The 19682-nt window shown below is 37.2% G+C and overlaps 1 protein-coding gene across 5 annotated transcripts; it reads right to left on the bottom strand.

Annotated features, from left to right (window-relative positions):
• Window positions 1-3563: 3563 nt before the first annotated feature.
• LOC122611712 (zinc transporter 2) lies at window positions 3564-19455 on the bottom strand. Of its 5 annotated transcripts, none has more exons than XM_043784983.1 (10): window positions 19128-19455; window positions 10393-10917; window positions 10186-10323; window positions 9913-10075; window positions 9536-9689; window positions 7741-7992; window positions 6571-6697; window positions 4048-4217; window positions 3915-3985; window positions 3566-3859 (listed from the first exon to the last, which is right to left on the bottom strand). In XM_043784983.1, the coding sequence occupies exons 2-10, from the start codon at window positions 10684-10686 to the stop codon at window positions 3750-3752; spliced, it is 1479 nt and encodes a 492-aa protein (XP_043640918.1). In that variant the 5' UTR covers window positions 10687-10917; window positions 19128-19455; the 3' UTR covers window positions 3566-3749. The 5 variants fall into 5 exon arrangements, with proteins under 5 accessions (XP_043640922.1, XP_043640918.1, XP_043640919.1 ...); XM_043784984.1 differs by having other exon boundaries at window positions 10393-10835; XM_043784986.1 differs by having other exon boundaries at window positions 10393-10835; window positions 19312-19451.
• Between the last annotated feature and the right edge of the window lie 227 nt (window positions 19456-19682).

The following is a 19682-nucleotide window of genomic DNA, read 5'->3' as shown; positions in this document are numbered from 1 at the left end:
TACATATAATAAAATCCATTCAAACGTGAATATCATTGTGGTTGGCAGTCTACCTATGGACAATGAGGCACGCGGAGTGGTGCGCAAAGTGCCGAAGAAATAAAATTTAAATATGGATCGAAAAGTATTTCAAACTCTATATTTGTTACGTAGACATACTAGTGCCTTGTTCTGAAAAAGGAACTTGGGCCAGGGGAAGGGAATCCGATGTTTATGCACCAAATTGCCACCATGTGCTCGACTTATGCTCGACATAAGACATTAAAATAACAAGATGCGTATGCAGGCACTTTTTTGGTGGCGGCAATAATTACTCTCGCGACGCTCGCGTAAAGTTGCTCAGTCGGAAGTGGAATTATTCCGGAACACGTTATTTTAAAACTCCTTTTCGAGTGAGAGGTGTTTCACAAATAGGAAATTTACTATTTCAGACAGGCGTAAGACTCTCATACTCCTGTGCAACGCATCTGTAAGCTCTCTGTGAAAGGCTTCTGTAATGCTCCTAGATGTTTTACGAAACAAGTATTCCAGAATATTTATATTACAATACTTTTGTAAACGTTACTCAGTTTTGTTTCTCGAAAATTTTTAAAATTAATTATTAGAAAAATTTCTTTTGAGTGTAATCTAACTAGAGGAAGTAGAGAAAGTGTTCCCAAAAAATATATAACAAAGTCCCGGCTTAATAAATACCTTATTTCTTACTTTGTTTAAAGAAAAGAAGTCTATAATTTTCAGTATCAGTAACCTTGTCGATGTATCCTGGTAGAGGAAAGGCAATCATCTGCAATATATCGATAACAAACATACATATAACTGTTTTAGGACTGTTTAAAGCTGTTAATAAAGCAAAAATAAACTTAAGTTGAAAAGAAAACAAAAACGAAACTAATGGAAAAGAAATGAAACAAGAGAGAACGCTATAGTCGAATTCCCCGACTATCTGATACCCGTTACTCAGCTAGTGGAAGTGCGAAGAGTGTCTTTAACACTGACAGTTTTTGGCGGCTGCAGGCGTTAGAGTGGGCGTGGCAAAAAGTTTTTTGGCAAATCGATAGAAATTGAGAAGACTAATACAAAAATGAAAAAATATCAAAACCTTTTTCAAAAGGGTGGGCGTGGCAGTTTTAGGCGGTTTTTGGGCTTTAGAGTGGGCGTGGCAACATGAATCGACAAACTTGCGCTGCGTCTATTTCCCTGTCTGTATGCTTAATATCAACTTTCTAGCTTTTGTAGTTCCTGAGATCTCGACGTTCATACGGACAGACGGACAGACAGACGGCCGGACAGACGGACATGAATATCAAGAATATATGTACTTTACCACCAACAAAATTAAATCACGCTTATTTTTCTGCTTCTATAGTTTACGTCATTTGCTATTTGTAAGTACCGTTTGTTTAAAGTGTGCCTTCCCTTCTTACAATGACGATAAAAAATATCAGGCAATGTAAGAAAATATAAACATACATACTTTTAGATAATATATCTCATATATTCAATAATTGCACATTTATGGTTTTGATTTTTTTGATTATATGTAAAATTAAAGTGTGTAAATATGTACACTTGCCAGAAAAAGTATGCGTACACACTTAACGCATAACTTTAATGGCAATAAAAGTTTATTTATATTATTAATATCGACCCATTTTTTTTATGTTATAAACACATTTATTATTAATATTTTCCGTAGGTTTTTTTTTACCTCTAAGTACTTTAGTTATAAACAAGAGAGAACGCTATAGTCGAGTTCCCCGACTATCTGATACCCGTTACTCAGATGGTGAAAGTGTGCAGGACACACAACACTCACAGTTTTTGAGGTTTGTGGGCGTTAAAGTGGGCGTGGCAAAAAGTTTTTTGGCAAATCGATAGAATTTTACAAGACTAATACAAAAATGAAAAAATATTAAAACATTTTTGAAAAGTGTGGGCGTGGCAGCTTTTGGCGTTTTGTGGGCGTTAGGGTGGGCATGGCAAATATTTTTTTGGCAAACCGATAGAAATTAAGGAGACTAACACAAAAATGAAAAAATATCGAAACATTTTTCAAAAGTGTGGGCGTGGCAGTTTTGGGCGGTTTGTGGGCGTTAGAGTGGGCGTGGCAACATGAATCGACAAACTTGCGCTGCTTCTATGTCTCTGGAGTCTGCATGCTGAATCTCAACTTTGTAGCTTTTGTAGTTCCTGAGATCTCGATTATAAAAAAAAAAAAGGCACAAACATATTAATATTATTTATATTTTATATATTATTTAATTTATATATATATTTTTTAAAAGGGTATACCAAATTGTACTAGATATTTTTTTATTTATTAGTCTTTCAATTTCTATCCTTTGCCAAAAATCATTTTACCACGCCAACGTTAACGCCCACAAACTGCCAAAAACGGTCAGTGTTGAAATTTCTCCTTCGCACTTCCACTAGCTGAGTAACGGGTATCAGATAGTCGGGAACTCGACTTTTGCGGTCTCTTCTTTTATTATTATTATTTTATAACTTTTGTACCTATGTCAATACTCACAATTATAATAAGAGGAAATTCTAAATTAATATATAATTGAAAAAGATTCTGCGGACTCTTATTTTCCTCAACACCACTCGAAGAGTCTCCTTCGCACTTCCACTAGCTGAGTAACGAGTATCAGATAGTCGGGGAACTCGACTATAACATTCTCTCTTGTTTTTAATATTTAATTTCTGCAAGGCTTTGTTACATACTATTTGTTATATCGCACTACTATTTGCAATTATGTAGTTTTCATTAAAGAAGACCAAAAAAGAAAAACCCCAGAAAAATAAAAAAAGTACTATCAATCCCAATGTATTATTTGAAAATGCATTTTAAATACCTATGGCAGAAGTCGGTCGTGTTTCAAGAAATATTTAAAATTACGTTTTGTTGCATGAACAAATTTTGGATTGGGAATATTTAAAGAAATTAGGTGTTAATGAGAGCGCTTTAGACAAGAATTACATTTCCAATATTTAACATTTTACTTTTATCTTTTTAGCCATATACTTTTCTTCCGATATCTTTAGTTTTTGCGATAGCTTTTGATTGGTGTAACATTCCCAAATAAGAATTTTATTTCCTCCTGATATAGTCCGTAGTAATTAGGATTCATTATGATCAATAACTACGAAACCAAGATTTCTTTTCTATAATATTCTTATGTTTCCGATAAGTCCATAAGTTTGTCTATGCTAGCTAGGTTGTACTAGTATTCATAAGAAAAGTAAAATGTAAGAGTAAGGCAAGGCAAAAATTAATCAACCAACTTTTGGGATCGGTGTTGCCACCTAAATTATTCTGTCTCACCTTATAGTCAACTTTCGTGCTATTCTTGAAAAACACTTTTCATAAACCAAAAAACTTGAGAACTCTTATTTTATTTTAATAATTACGGTTCAAAAAGACTTACCAAATCAATGACGATATTACCAGTAGATAAATATGTATGATTATTACCTGTTGGAATTAGAGTGTGGGCTATTTTTATATAAAGTATATTTGGTTCGCTTCGGGTCAGATTAAATTAATTAATTCTAAAAGTCAAATAATGTATTTTCTTTGGGGTAATGTCACTAAATGCTTAACAATAAATCCTTCAGTACATAAGCAAACTATAAACATTAAATATAAAGTAAAATAACATGGTTTAATAAAACATCTAGATGCCATAAATTCCTTTGTGGCTTAGAATAAATCAATTTTCTCAGATTAATTTCATTAGTAAAGACTACTCAGTGGTTGGTTCTATTTGAATAGTTGCATGCTTTACGTTATATTTTGGGCCAGAGACTAGCTCCGTGGCAGTCTGCAGTACCTCATTGCAGTCAGCTCGAGAGTCTGAAACGCAGTAGAAACTAATGAATATGTAGCTCTATCCATTTTAGAGACTCACCTATAACGAGATGCACCATCAGCACCCTTTGCTGAGTGGTTTGTTGCCACACGTTTAGGTGGTGCACAGATCTGCAAATTGAAACACACTTTTAAGTGAGGTTACCATTGTAGGACTTGGTTTGTCAACTGACCTGACACCTTGGAGGCTGCCCAGCTCCAAATGCAGAGTGCGAATATTAAGGTTTTGTGGAACTGCATTCACGATGATGCCCATAGACTCCCGAAACAGACGCAGAGTAGTCATTATTACAATAATTGAAAATATCAGAGTACACAGGGGATCAGCATATTTGGCACCTGGCTGAAATATCCGTAATATAAAAATACATAATAGAAGATTCCGAGATGCAAAAGGCGATTAGGTAGGTATGCGGAATGAAATACGAACACGAGTTGTAATACAAATAGCAAATTTATTTCAAGTCAGAGCAACTTATATTTTGAATATGTTTTTTATTGGACTTTAAGAAGCTATATTACAAAAAAAATTTATGACCGTAGCGAGCAGCTTTCCTTAGATTTTCGGGTACCTTTCGCATAGCCTCCTGAATTCCCTTTGTATTCATTTTAGCAAGCTCTCTTTGGATTTTTAATATAATAATAATAATTTGAGTAACACTTTCTGGTGAATGAGTATTAGGGAGCTTAAAGTAGTATTTTGGAGTCCATTCATGGCCCTCCATTGTGAAATATGTCTCATCATCCATTATGCAAACCTTTGAACTACTTGCAGAGAACAAATTTCTAGTAAGCGCACGCAGCCGAAGTTTAATAGTCTCTCTCTGGGCATCTGAGACTTTAGGAACAGTTTTTTTTTAGAACATTTCATCACTCCCAATTCTTGAATGTACTTTTTTATTGTTTTGTCGCTAACATTGTATTTTTTGGCAAGCGCACGGTACGATTTTGCTGTGCGACCCACAATTTCAGCCTTTAATTTGGCTCTAACTTGAGACTGATGTAATGGACACTTTTTTCCGGACCCAGGGGCTCTATCCATTTTTTTTCCATCCGAATATTCCATTCTAAATATCCGAAATAACTTTATAAATGAAAGTTTTTTTGAAGCCCATAGCCAAAAAGTAATGAAAAATTGCATTTTTTGGATGATTTGGGTTATTTGCACAATGTGTGCAAATGTGTGTTCTGCGTTAATTCTTGGAAATTCTTGCGAACATGCTTAATTTTGTTCGTATTTAATTCCGCATACCTTATATACCGTGTACGACCAGAATTGGCAAAAAGTTGTTTGGCAAATCAATAGAAATTTACAAGACTAATACAAAAATGAAAATGCCTACTCTACGAGTTACAGGTATTAATATTTACTCTACAAGTAACGCAAAACTGAATTAAAACTAAAACGGCATTAGCAGACGCTTTATCTTGTGTAAATTACATAGATAATGACAGTGACTATTCAATTCTTCAAAATGTATACCATAAAACTATTACCTCCACACAAAATCGTAAAAATTTTAGACAGTATAATTAAACTAAGAGACATTAACTCTTACGCTGAATTCATAAAATTGTTACACCCTGGTATCGAAAAAGTTATACGACTTTTTAAAGTAACTCACTATTTTCACGACTATAACAAATTAATTCAAAATATCAGCAATCTTAAAAAAACAGAACATAGACCAACGAAACTGATTTTTGAAATAACCCCAGGAACAAATAACCCAAGAGAACTTTACCTTATAGATTTTTATGCTATTGCGATAATTCTTGTCCTGTATTGACGTTTATTTAAAACTTGCATCCCCTATAAAAACAAATAATAATGAATTCAGGGTAAGAGTTGAGATTCAGCATGCAGACTCCAGAGACATAGACGAAGCGGTTTGTGGGCGTGGCAAAAAGATTTTTAGCAAATCGAGAAAAATTTACAAAACTAACACAAAAGTACAAAATATATAAAAACATTTTATAAAAGTGTGGGTGTGGCAGTTTTGGGCGGTTTGGGGGTTTGCGGTTTTACTTTGCGTAGCGGGCGACTAAATAAGGTATTTTAAAATAATAAGGACACAGGTTCTTGGGCGGATACCGATTGAGCCACTTTAATTGTAAAAGCTACCGATTCACTTTGTTGCGGAAATTTCGCGTGCACAATCTAAAGGATAATTTGGTCATATTAAATTACCTTTTCACCTGATTGTCAAGGGAGTACGGCTGCGCCAGTAACGTATTTAGATGTTCATTCCTATATAAAACAAGAGAGAACGCTATGGTCGAGTTCCCCGACTATCTTAGCTTGTGGAAGTGTGAAGGAGAAATTTTCTGCACTAAGAGTTTTTGGCGGTTTGTGGGCGTTAGAGTGGGTATGCTCTGCGCTGCGACTATGTCTCTGGAGTCTGCATGCTGAACCTTAGCATTCTAGCTTTTATAATTCCTGAGATCTCGACGTTCATACGTAATAGACAAGTTTGTAGTTCCTGAGATCGACGTTTATTTGGACATACTTGACGAGATCGGCTGTTGAACCTGAACAATATATTTTAATTTATAGGGGGGAAAACGTTTCTTTTAAATTTACACACTTTTAGGTTTACCGTTTTTTTGCACTTTGTCACTTACATATAAGTGACCCACACCCATAGAGATGTACAGCTTAAAAATTTACTAATTTATGGACAGCATAAACTTACACAAACTTTAATTAGGACGGAGGCCAAAAAAACGCCAATGCTCTGCACTAGGTCCCCAATTACATGAATCATCGCAGCACGTAAGTTCAGGTTTTTCTCCTCGTGTGCCAACTGCATGTTTGAAGTTCTGCAGAAATAAAAATCAGTATGAGGAGTATATAAATTCAGAGGTATGTTATTGTTAATGTCATTTCAGTTTAAAAAATCGTACGTTAATTACTGCCAATAAAGAACAAGAGATAACGCTATAGTCGAATTCATCGACTATCTGATACCCGTTACTAAGCTGCTGGAAGTGCGCAGGAGAGTCTTCAACACTGACAGCTTATGGCGGTTTGTGGGCGTTAAAGTTTTTTGGCAAATCGATAGAACTTTACAAGACTAATACAAAAATGATAAAATATCAAAACATTTTTCAAAAGTGTGGGCGTGGCAGTTTTAGGCAGTTTGTGGGCGTGGCAACATGAATTGACAAACTTGCGCTGCTTCTATGTCTCTGGAGTCTGCATGCCGAATCTCAACTTTCTAGCTTTTATAGTTCCTGATATCTCGACGTTCATACGGACAGACACTTTATATGGTCGGAAACGCTTCCTTCTGCCTGTTACATACTTTTCAACGAATCTAGTATACCCTTTTACTCTACGAGTAACGGGTATAAATACGACACCCACACCCACGAAGTGTCAAATTACCCGACTATCAGATATTCATTTATTTATTATTTATTCAGTCAGCGACTATCGATGGTAATCCGAAAAAATAATAAATATGGGTGGGTTGTAAAAGGTAGACTGCCCGAAAATCTTTTTGAACCACCATCTATAGAATAGGGGTCACTATCTGCACTACCTTGGTATAAGCAACTTTCTAGATCTTGGCAAGATCTTGATGTTCATGCGGACAAATAGAGGGATTCTGATCAAGAATATGCAATATATGTATATACCTTTTAGTTACATACCTTTCAACGAATCTAATGAAACCTTTTACTCTATGAGTAACGGGTACAAACACAAGATGGAACGCTATGGTGCTAGGTGGAGTGCGGACAGGAAAGTTTAATATTTCTTTTGGCATATCACTTAAAATGGACATAAACTAGATAACCCATATTAAATAAATTCTAAATACAGTACATTTTAATTTGCACGTTGTATTTTCACTTACCCAGCCTGATGTGTTTTTTTCCCATTTGGAATAAGAATCTTATGATCGGTTAAATTTCTTTCTTTTCTTATTGAATGCCTCTCTTCCGCAGTTGAAGGATTTTGACCACCGCTCGCCGTATAAATGTAGGAGTTGGAACGCGTTTGTGAAGGACTATTATTTGGCTCATGTCCGTTTTCGTGACTATGGCTGTGACTGTGCCCATGTCCATTCCCGCTGACGAACCAGGATCCATGCAAAATAAACATCATTCTGTGTAAAAAAGATATAAAAATATTTAATTAATCCTAATTAAAGAAAAAACAAGAGAGAACGACAAGCACAAATTTTTGGAATATCGCTGTGTAACGGGTATATACACAGCTAGTAGATGTAATTTGCTGGGTAGTAATTTCTACATTTTCTTGGCACGTCGGTAGAAACTTGTAAAACTAATAGTTAACAAGAGAGAACGCTATAGTCGACTTCCCCGACTATCTGATACCCGTTACTCAGCTAGTGAAAGTGCGAAGGAGTCTTCAGCACTGACAGTTTTTTGCGGTTTGTGGGCGCTAGAGTGGGCGTGGCAAAAAGTTTTTTGGCAAATCGATAGAAATTTACAAGACTAATACAAAAATGAAAAAATATCAAAACATTTTTCAAAAGTGTGGGCGTAGCAGCTTTGGGCGGTTTGTGGGCGCTAGAGTGGGCGTGGCAAAAAGTTTTTTGGCAAATCGATAGAAACTTATACAACTAATACAAAAATGAAAAAATATCAAAACATTTTTCAAAAGTGTGGGCGTGGCAGTTTTGCGCAGTTTGTGGGCGTTAGAGTGGGCGTGGCAACATGAATCGACAAACTTGCGCTGCGTCTATTTCTCAGGAGTCTGTATGCTTAATCTCAACTTTCTAGCTTTTGTAGTTCCTGAGATCTCGACGTTCATACGGACAGACAGACGGACAGACGGACGGAAAGACGGACGGACAGACGGACATGGCCAGATCGACTCGGCTATTGATCCTGATCAAGAATATATATACTTTATATGGTCGGAAACGCTTCCTTCTGCCTGTTACATACTTTTCAACGAATCTAGTATACTCTTTTACTCTACGAGTAACGGGTATAAAAATAAACATGTTTTTTTAACTGAGGTGGCAGCTTTTTTTGGGCGCTAGAATGGTTATGACCAAAATATTTTTCTTTGCGTATCGGTAGAAATTGAATTTTAATTAAACAATTTTTTAAAAGTGAGGTAGGACAGGTTTGGACGGTTACCGTTATGAACCCAATTAAACCGCGTGCCGCAATGCTTAATATTAGACGGGCAGACGGACATAAGGACGAGTCCAAAATGTACTCGGCCGATGATCCTGACCCGGACATGGCCAGATCCACTCGGCTATTGATCCTGATCAAGAATATAGTATATATACTTTATATGGTCGGAAACGCTTCCTACTGCCTGTTACATACTTTTCAACGAATCTAGTATACCCTTTTACTCTACGAGTAACGGGTTTAAGAAACAAATACGATAGAGTAAATGTGATGAAAAGTTACATGTAGGAAAACGACTAATTCTGAGACACCACAAGACTCTCTGACGTCATTGAGATGTCTTCTTGGGAGTTTATAATTTATGAAATTAATTAGGAACCTACAAGCCTAGCCCTAACTTTCCTCAAAGTTGCATACATAATATGTATGTATTCATATTGACTTTGGGTGTTAGGCTAGGCAAGTTTAACCTTTTCCTTTCGCTGGCATAATGGAATGGGATAATAGTTACGTGAGATTCTTTTCTGGACATACACGATATTTATGACAATGCCAATGCCTGAAATAAGCATCATCATATCGGCGTTTAGTTCAAAGTCCTGAGAGTAGATCCTTTGAACAGCCACAACAACGAGCAAAGTAGTTACAAGCCAAATTCCCAAGATAGAGGCCAGAGCTCCGATAACCTCTGAAAATATATACAAAAAAAGAACAATCAAAATAATGGTCTCAATTGTCAAATATAATGACGATCTGATGATGATCTGATCTGATCTAATGAGCAGTTGGCATTGTCTGTTGACATACAGATATGGCAAATGAGCGGTCAAAACGCACAGTAATGCCTGGATTTATATGGGAGTGCGTGTGGTACTCTCATTAGAATGGTGTGAATACAATTGACTACTTACCAAAGCGTTTGTACCCAAAGGACATACGTTCGTCTGGCGGGCGACTCCCTATCCATATAGCGACTAGACCGATGACGAAACTAATGCAATCAGATGCTAAATGGGCGGCATCCGTCATTATGGCTAGACTTCCGGCCACATAGCCGCCAAGAAATTCAATGATCTGCGGTCGCCGTCAATTTGGTAGGTTGAGTTGCAGGGCATGAAATGTATTAAATCAATAATGCGTACCCACACCTAGACACATATGAGGGGTATGGTGCTCCTTCTTACCATAAATATGCAACACAGGAAAACTGCTAGCATAATTTTATATTTGGCCTCCTGTGCAGATTTGCTCTTTGGGTTGGTCCTGAACCCTGGTTGATGATTGCAGCACTCACGCTGCATATCAAATTCCGCTTCCGAACTCTGCGAAGGGCCGCACAATTAGCTAATAAATATTTGTGTGTTTGGAAAACGTTTAGTTGTTTCATTTACCTGATTCCTCGCACTGTCACCACAGTCGCCCAACAGTGGCACCTCCCAGGTTTGCTCCTCTTGAACTCGGACGACATTTGACCCAATTGTCACCACCTCCCTATCCACTTCGTTGTTGTTAACGCTGTAATACCTGTCTTGATAATCTAGCAGTCGATCATCTCTAGTATATGGATCCGGTTGGAAGCCCGTATTTTGATGATTCTCATCAAAGCAAACCGGGAAACCCCCTTCAGAGTCGTCATCGTGAGCGTTGGGTAGTAGTGCGTTGTCAAGCTTCTGATATTTTGACATGGTATTTGGTATCAAATGGTGAGCTATGCTATTATTATTTCAGTTGATCCTCGCGCGTGTTAGTGTCGGAATTTGTTTATTTCGATTTGTTAATTTTATGTTTGGGTAACGGAAAGTGAACAATTAATGTGAATTCTGCAGTTCGGCATCTGTCATAGTAAATCAATTTGTTGTAGGGAGAGTGATCACTTCTTATTCGCTCAGAATGGTTAAAAGCGTAAATCGGGCATCCTTTGAGTAAATAGACATATTTTATAACTTTATGAAAATATGTATATTTTATTACGTTTTACAAGCACCTCTAAACGATGGTCATTTAGGACCGGGATCACCAGCCGAGTACTTTTCAACGAATCTAGTAACCCTTTTACTCTACGAAGAACGGGTATAATAAATGTTAAACCCAATAAGAGATTTCCTTAAGAAACTACAGTGATGTAGACAATTTCTAAGTGAAATAGTAAAAAAACCAAATTCCAAAATGTAATAAAAAGTGTATAAAATGTTTTAAAGAAATGTTTCAAAAAAAATAGTGAAACTCAAAGAAAAAGTAATTACTGTAGGTCAAGTAGAAATTTGTAAACGTGACGACATCGAAAACCTTTAAGCAACTGAGAGCAAGCGAAAACTCCCGAGACCGCAATTTACAAACGCATCACACCCATAAATTTTATTATTATACCCGTTACTCGTAGAGTAAAAGGGTATACTAGATTCGTTGAAAAGTATGTAACAGACAGAAGGAAGCGTTTCCGACCATATAAAGTATATATATTCTTGATCAGGATCAATAGCCGAGTCGATCTGGCCATGTCCATCTGTCCGTCCGTCTGTCCGTCTGTCCGTCCGTATGAACGTCGAGATCTCAGGAACTACAAAAGGTAGAAAGTTGAGATTAAGCATACTGACTCCTGAGACATAGACGCAGCGCAAGTTTGTCGATTCATGTTGCCACGCCCCCTCTAACGCCCACAAACCGCGCAAAACTGCCACGCCCACACTTTTGAAAAATGTTCTGATATTTTTTCATTTTTGTATTAGTCTTATAAATTTCTAACGATTTGCCAAACAACTTTTTGCCACGCCCACTCTAACGCCCACAAACCGCCCAAAGCTGCTACGCCCACACTTTTGAAAAATGTTTTAATATTTTTTCATTTTTGTATTAGTCTTCTAAATTTCTATCGATTTGCCAAAAAACATTTTGCCACGCCCACTCTAGCGCCCACAAACCGCCAAAAACTGTCAGTGCTGAAGACTCCTTCGCACTTTCACTAGCTGAGTAACGGGTATCAGATAGTCGGGGAACTCGACTATAGCGTTCTCTTTTGTTTTTTTATGAAAATTAAAATATGAATAATTAACACTTTAATTCATGTTAATAAAAAACAGTATAATTTTGGATGGATATTTTATGATACGTTGATGAAAATATTGATGTACTGGTGCAGGTGAGTAATAGGAAATGGAATTGCTGTCTTGTTTTGTTGATGTGTAGTGCTAAAAGGTAGATGGAAAATGTTAATAAAAACGTGTTGAAAGGTTGAAGCAAATGGTAAGTACTGTATTGCCTAATGCAAAATATGGGACAACAAATCTTTATATAATTTGTGTGTGAAATAAAAGAAGAGAAGACGTTTTCACTTACAAGCCGAGAACGCCCCCTAAAAACGCATTCATCGTGTTTAGTAAAGGGGTTTTCATTAAGGGCGTTTGATCTTTGATTTGAAAAAAAAACAAGATAGAACGCTATAGTCGGGTTCCCCGACTATCTGATACCCGTTACTCAGCTGGTGAAAGTGCGAAGAGAAATTACAACACTGGCGGTTTGTGGGCGTTAGAGTGGGCGTGGCAAAAAGATTTTTGGTATATAGAGGTAAATTTACAAGACGAACAAAAATGTGAAAAAATGTCACAACAATTTTCAAAAGTATGAGCGTAGCTATTGGGCGGTTTGTGAGCGTTAGGGTGGGTGTGGCAAAAAGTTTTTCTGTAGATCGATAGAAATTTACAATACCAATAAGAAACTGAAAAAATATCAAAACATTTTTCAAAAGTGTGGGCGTGGCAGTTTTGGGCGGTTTGTGGGCGTTAGGGTGGGTGTGGCAAAAAGTTTTTCTGCAGATCGATAGAAATTTACAATACCAATAAGAAACTGAAAAAATATCAAAACATTTTTCAAAAGTGTGGGCGTGGCAGTTTTGGGCGGTTTGTGGGCGTTAGAGTAGGTGTGGCAACATGAATCGACAAACTCAACTTTCTAGCTTTTATAGTTCCTGAGATCTCGACACCTTACAAATAAATACTTTCAAATAAATAGATACTTCTTTTACGGTACGGTACTATCCCGATGGTAAAGCCCACGGAAGGACAGGGATCCTTGTAAGGAGTAGCATGAGGCATCACTATCACAATGGATTTTCTGAAAATCATCTGCATAGTGTAAACATACATATGAAGGGCAATAACCATCTTACCCTAGCGGCCGTATAAATATACGTATAAGGGAAGATCAATTCCTTACTTTTTCCAAAACACTTGGAGACCATTTCTCAGCTGCAGGAGACTACAATGCTAAGTACCCACTTTAGGGATCGTGCTTCGTGAACACAAATTAAAGCAGCTATACAACACTATAATAAAAACCGCCAACAAACTTGACCATGTTTTGCCTGGAAGTCCAACATACTGGCCAACAGGCCTCAACAAGCTGCCTGATCTGATCGACTTTGCAATCATCAAAAACATTCCTCGAAGCCTATTGAGAGCCGAACGCCTGCCAGAGCTATTATCAGACTCCCCAGTTCTCATCCATGCTTTGCGACTCGCCAAAACGGCCGAAACTATTAGATTGACGTCACACAAAACAAACTGCCTCAAGTGTAGAAAATATATTAGTTCACAAATTGATCTAAGCCCACAACTCAATAGTGAATCTGACATTGACAAATCAACCACAACACTCGAATCCATTCTTGTTGCAGCAGCCCAATCTACTATTCCTCAAACTTACACAAAAGTTTACTCCGTGAATGGCAAACTTACAGTTTTCCTACAGCTAAAAAGAAACTTATAGATGCCACAAATAACCTAACCAAAGCCCCAAAACAAGAAGAGGAGCATGACAAACGTCGATACATAGAGAAACTAACAACAACAAGCACTAAGCACTCACTGTGGAAAGCTCACCTAGTTCTTTGTCCACCGACCGTCACCGTGTCGCCAATAAGAAATTCGAAGTGATGCATGATAATGATTCCTAAACAAGGAAAGGATCCGACATCTTCTTCGTCGTTTAGACCCATAAGCATACTCTCATGTATCTCAATGCCATCACCAAACTTGGTTACTTCCAACAACGACGGAAGAGATCGATCATCATAATGATTCCAAAGCCTGGTAAGAACCACACAGTCCCTTCATCTTACAGACCAATAAGTCTACTCTCATGTATTTCGAAACTATTCGAAAATGCCTGTTGACCCGACTAAACCCGTACCTTAGAGCTCACAATATAATACCAGCACATCAATTTGTTTTTCGCGAAAACCTTGGAACTATAGAACAGATTAACCGAATAACAATAGAAATAAGAACCGCATTCGAGAACTGACAAGCAGCACAGCAGTTTTTGTAGACATATCCCAACCATTCGACAGAGTTTGGCTAGACGGACTTATGCACAAGATCAAGCTAAAACAAGAGACAACGCTATAGTCGAGTTCCCCGACTATCTGATACCCGTTACTCAGCTAGTGGAAGGGAGAAGGAGAGTCTTAAACACAGACAGTTTTTGGCGGTTTGTAGGCGTTAGAGTGGGCGTGGAAAAACGTTTTTTGGCAAATCGATAGAAATTTACAAGACTAATATAAAACTGAAAAAATATCAAAACATTTTTTAAAAATGTGGGAGTGGCAGCTTTGGGCGGTTTGTGGGCGTAAGAGTGGGCGTGGCAAAAAGATAGAAATTTTCAAGACTAATACAAAAATGAAAAAATATCACAATATTTTTAAAAAATGTGGGCGTGGCAGTTTTGGGCGGTTTGTGGGCGTTAGAAAGGGCGTGGCAACATGAATCGACAATCTTGCGCTGCTTCTATGTCTCTGGAGTCTGTATGCTTAATCTGAACTTTCTAGCTTTTGTAGTTCCTGAGATCTCGACGTTCATACAGACGGACAGACGAACATGGCCAGATCGTCTCGGCTATTGATCCTGATCAAGAATATATATACTTTATATGGTCGGAAACGCTTCCTTCTGCCTGTTACATACTTTTCAACGAATCTAGTACCTTTAGTACCTTTTAGTACCTAGTACCTAGTACCTTTTACTCTACGAGTAACGGGTATAAAAACTGATTATTCTACACAATGTTCGTATGATGATAACTAAACAAAAGTTTTTTTATTCGAATTTTAAGACTATACAATTAAATTTATTACACTTAGGTGATATGCATTTTATAAGAACGGATCGCAGGTCTGTGGAACTCTACTGGCAATTTGGAACTCCTACTAGCTTGTGTGCGGTTGGGTTATCAGGTCTGGTTTCTCTCTTTAGGTTTTGGCCGAACGCATTTTGTTGCCTTGGTAGACTTACATATACTCTACTACGTTGTCAAATCGCCAGAACAGCTGCTTATTAGCTTTGATTTTCATGTCGAGAGAATTTCACGTCCCCCAATTTTGATTTTAATTTTTTTTTTAGATTTTATCAATGGTTTCCTTAATTTCTATCGGTATGCCAAAAATGTAACGGACACAAACCGCAAAACAAACTATTAGGATTTCTAGTAACCCAGACATTTTTAGTGTGTTTTTATGGCAGCTATATGATAAAGTTATCAGAGGCTTATCAAATTAAAACAGTCTCAGAATACTGGTAAATAACGAATGCTTTATGATCAAAAAATACAAAGCTAAATTTTATGTAGTTATTTCTCAAAAGACTTAGTGTCAGATCCGTTCCGACTCACTATCTCCAAAAAAAGAAGACATTTGGAAATGGAGACATGGAGATAGCTTCACAACTAGACTAGTCTGCGCAGAAGCAAACGGACGGACAAGCGGATACGGCTTGATGCACGGATATATTACGTGTCTTCACGGAGCGCTAGTGATCACGATAAAGAAAAAACTTTTGCACTTTTTTTTTGTTTAAAATGCCACACCGCGCATGCACCTAGCAATAGCAAAAAACTGAAAAGCTTTTAAAAGTATAAAATTTATTTAAAAGGAATGTATATAATCTTGTCAATTGATTTTTCTACAAGATTGATATATACACATGCCGTCCACAACGAAACCTATTTATACCCGTAAAAGGGTATACTAGATTCGGTAAAAAATTTGTAACAGGCAGAAGAAAGCTTTTCCGAAAGTATATATATTCTTGATCAGGATCAATAGCGGAGTCGAACTGGCCATGTCCGTGTGTCTGTACGTCCGTCTCACCGTCTGTCCGTATGAATGCTTCGATCTCAGGAACCAGAAAAGCTAGAATGTTGTGATTAAGCATGCAGACTCCAGAGACATAGACGCAGTGCAAGTGCAGGCTCGCTTCGAAATGTGGCAACGCCCACAAGGCGCCCAAAAATGTCACGCTATATTAGTCTTGAAAAAACATTTTGCCACGCCCACCCTAAAGCCCACAAACCGCACAAAACTGCCACGCCCACACTTTTGGAAAACCTTTTGAAATTTTGTAATTTTTTTATGTCTTGAAAATGTCTATCAATTTGTTAAAAAGCTTTTTGCCACGCTCACTCCGACGGCCAACCTTTAAAATTTGTGATGTTTTAATTTTTTATACATCTTGGAAATTTCTATAGATTTGGCAAAAAAAATAACGCCAAAATTGTTTATTTTTGTTTCATTATAATTTTGTTCCTTAATTTCTACCGATATTCCATAAATTTTTAAAATTTCTCGTTCGCACTCTTATTTTTCGAGTTAGCAATTAGTTAGCAATCTCTCTTGTTTTGTTTTGTCCTTATCAGACTTGAGTTTGGTTCATTGTTTGCTTAGGATTTTCTTGGTTAGATGTACAAGGGCACCATTTTTGGCAGATTTCTGTAGATATAGAATGTAACAAGTACGTATTCAATATTTATACAAAATTACCTGTCGCTATCTACCTCGGAAGACTTATATATTTAAATTGATTTGCTGAGTAAAGGCTAAGCATATTGTTCTCCGGGTAGTAGCTATGTAATGTAGCATTTTGGGAGAAAACTTTCAATTAGAATTGGATCTTCCACTAACCAGGGAGTTTAACATTTTCACTAAGACTATAACTTCAACACAAAGTAAAGAAAACAAATGCCGGCGGAGAACGTGCACTGACATTATCAGCAGTTTTGTCAATGCGTAATGGTTTCGGCCGCGGCTCTTTTTATACCCGTTACTCGTAGAGTAAAAGGGTACACTAGATTCGTTGAAAAGTATGTAACAGGGAGAAGGAAGCGTTTCCGATCATAAGTATATATATTCTTGATCAGGATCAATAGCCGAGTCGATCTGGCCATGTCCGTCTGTCCGTCCGTAACGTCGAGATCTCAGGAACTATAAAAGCTAGAAAGTTGAGTTTCAGCATGCAAACTCCAGAGACATAGAAGCAGCGCAAGTTTGTCTATTCATATTGCCACGCCTAATCTAACGCCCACAAACCGCCCAAAACTGCCACGCCCACACTTTTAAAAAATGTTTGGATATTTTTTAATTTTTGTATTAGTCTTGTAAATTTCTATCTATTTGCCAAAAAACTTTTTGCTAGGCCCACTCTAACGCCCACAAACCGCCAAAAACTATCAGTGTTAAAGACTTCGCACTTCAAATAGCTGAGTAACGGGTATGAGATAGTCGGGGAACTCGACTATAGCGTTCTCTCTTGTTTTATTTACTTTTAAATAAGTAGCTTTGTTATTTAGAATTTTAAGGTGAAACCTATTCAACTAACCACTTAACCGCAAAGTCAAAAGAAAAGAAAAGAAAACAAATACCAGCGGAGAACTGACCTTATCAGCAAGTTTGATTTTGGCAATGCCTAATTGTTTTGACCACGGCTCTCTTTCTCACATATGTATGTTTCTACTCAGCTGCTGATGCTGCACATAACCCTGCAGTTCCACAATTCATGGCTACCGAAAATCATCACAAAATCATCGCTTCGCCAGCACACTATGGGGAATTAGACCTTTTTTTTTTGGCATAAATTAATATCTCGTAAACTATTTAAGATACGATGATAATTTTTTGTCTATTCATATACACACCTTTACAATCAATTTGGCAAAGTGGGCGTGTCGGCGCCCCCCAAACAACCCCCACATCGGCCCCCCGCCTCCCTATTTTAAGGATTTTTTTTTTCTACACAATATATTCTTCAGTATCTATTTCAACGTTGAAAAATAAGCCATTTTTATTTTTCATTTTTTTCGTCATAAGGCCAGAGCCGTTTCAGTGGTAGTTTTCATATGATGTTCAACGGGCCTTGCCTTCCGTCCAGGCCGGGTATTATAAAGCTTTTTATTTCATTTATTTATATTTTTCATTTATGCAAAAAATTGTTATAAAACATGCCATAAGTAACCTTGATTAATTTCAAGAAGACTGTCGTCGATATGCCCAACAATGCGTGCGCCACGCTACTAGGAGTGCCGCATTGAAAATTGAGAGGTTGCTACCTAATAATTTAATTTTCGCGAAAAGTCGCAAAAATTCGCAAATGAAACCTATATGTTCTAAATAGGGAATTAATCACTCTACAACATGGACTAACACACTTACTAAACAAACTTCAACAATTTTTTAAAACTCTATTCAAAATTGGAATTTTATTTTGAAAGTTGGACGAGGACATCACTTGCTAAATATACAAATTGTTAAGTTTACACGCACAAAATAAGCAACAAATTAGTAGAAACACATAGTACACACCTCAAGAATGAGTATTAATTTCAAATTTGATGGGTTTGTGGTTGATGAGATATGAATTTTAGTAAACACTAAAAAATAATGCTCTCCGATGGCACGTGCTTCACGTGCTGACTTTACAGCTGTTAATTTTAACATTGGACTGTTAATTTTACATTTGCGATACATAATTAAAATCTATGATAAATTCTTAATCTATTAAAAAAAAATTTTCAAAATTTGCAAATCTTTAAAAAATACATTTATCCCAAAAAAACAGGTCAAATTCCCCATAGTGGCTCTTGCTTCGGGCGCACAGCCGATTCCCTCCCGACTCTCTCACGCGGGATTACTCTCTTAAAAATGTAAGGCGATGAAAGAGCGATGTTAATATGCTTAACAAAATGGATGAATCATTGATGATATTTCAAACAAAATTATCACTAAAAAAAGCTATGGATACATGGTTGTATGTTTGTGCGTTCCGTTGAAAAGAGAGATCAAAACGAAGAGCCCATTCTCACTCACGTATTACAGAACAACTGGCCGTGGACTCTCATGAGGTTAATGGCGTTAAATAGCAATTTTATTTTAAACTTTTCAAAACATTGACATTTTCATTTTATGAATGAAATGCTCGTATTGAGTCGCATTTTGTAAATCTTCAGTTCCCAGCCCTATGCGCTTTTCATGGACAGAATATTAGACGTACAAAATACTCCGTTGCTATCAGCTAGCATTCTCTTGTTATTGATGGGGAATTAACATTGCCTTTAATCTACACTGCCCTACTCGCTGTAAATATTTTAGATTTCTGATCGTCAGCGACTGTTCGCTTCCCGGCACTCCCGGCGACGCGTGAAGTTCGACTAACAGCGGTGACGGCGTCGCCTTCTCAGTTGGCTTGTGGGCAGTGCGAGTGGGAGAGCGAGGAATTCGAAGGAATTACTGGTGGCATTTCTCTTTTGAGTGGCGTCGCTTGAGTGGTTCTCAAAGGATCCCCATTGCGGCTGTTGATCGTTAATAAGAATAAAAGGAATAAATTCGAGTTCCTCTACTATCAGAAATATCAGAGTAACGGTG

This window comes from Drosophila teissieri, chromosome 2L (genome assembly GCF_016746235.2).
Source record: "Drosophila teissieri strain GT53w chromosome 2L, Prin_Dtei_1.1, whole genome shotgun sequence".
In the NCBI taxonomy this organism is placed as follows: domain Eukaryota; kingdom Metazoa; phylum Arthropoda; class Insecta; order Diptera; family Drosophilidae; genus Drosophila; species Drosophila teissieri.
The sequence above is the reverse complement of the archived record's forward strand: the minus strand, read 5'-3'. Positions and strand labels throughout refer to the sequence as shown.

Coding starts and splice junctions, on each gene's coding strand:
- LOC122611712 (XM_043784983.1), bottom strand. CDS start 10,686: ATGTCAAAATATCAGAAGCTTGACAACGCACTACTACCCAACGCTCAC. Junction 10,324..10,392: donor GTGACAGTGCGAGGAATCAG/GTAAATGAAACA, acceptor GGCCCTTCGCAG/AGTTCGGAAGCGGAATTTGA. Junction 3,860..3,914: donor GATGGTGCATCTCGTTATAG/GTGAGTCTCTAA, acceptor ACTGCGTTTCAG/ACTCTCGAGCTGACTGCAAT.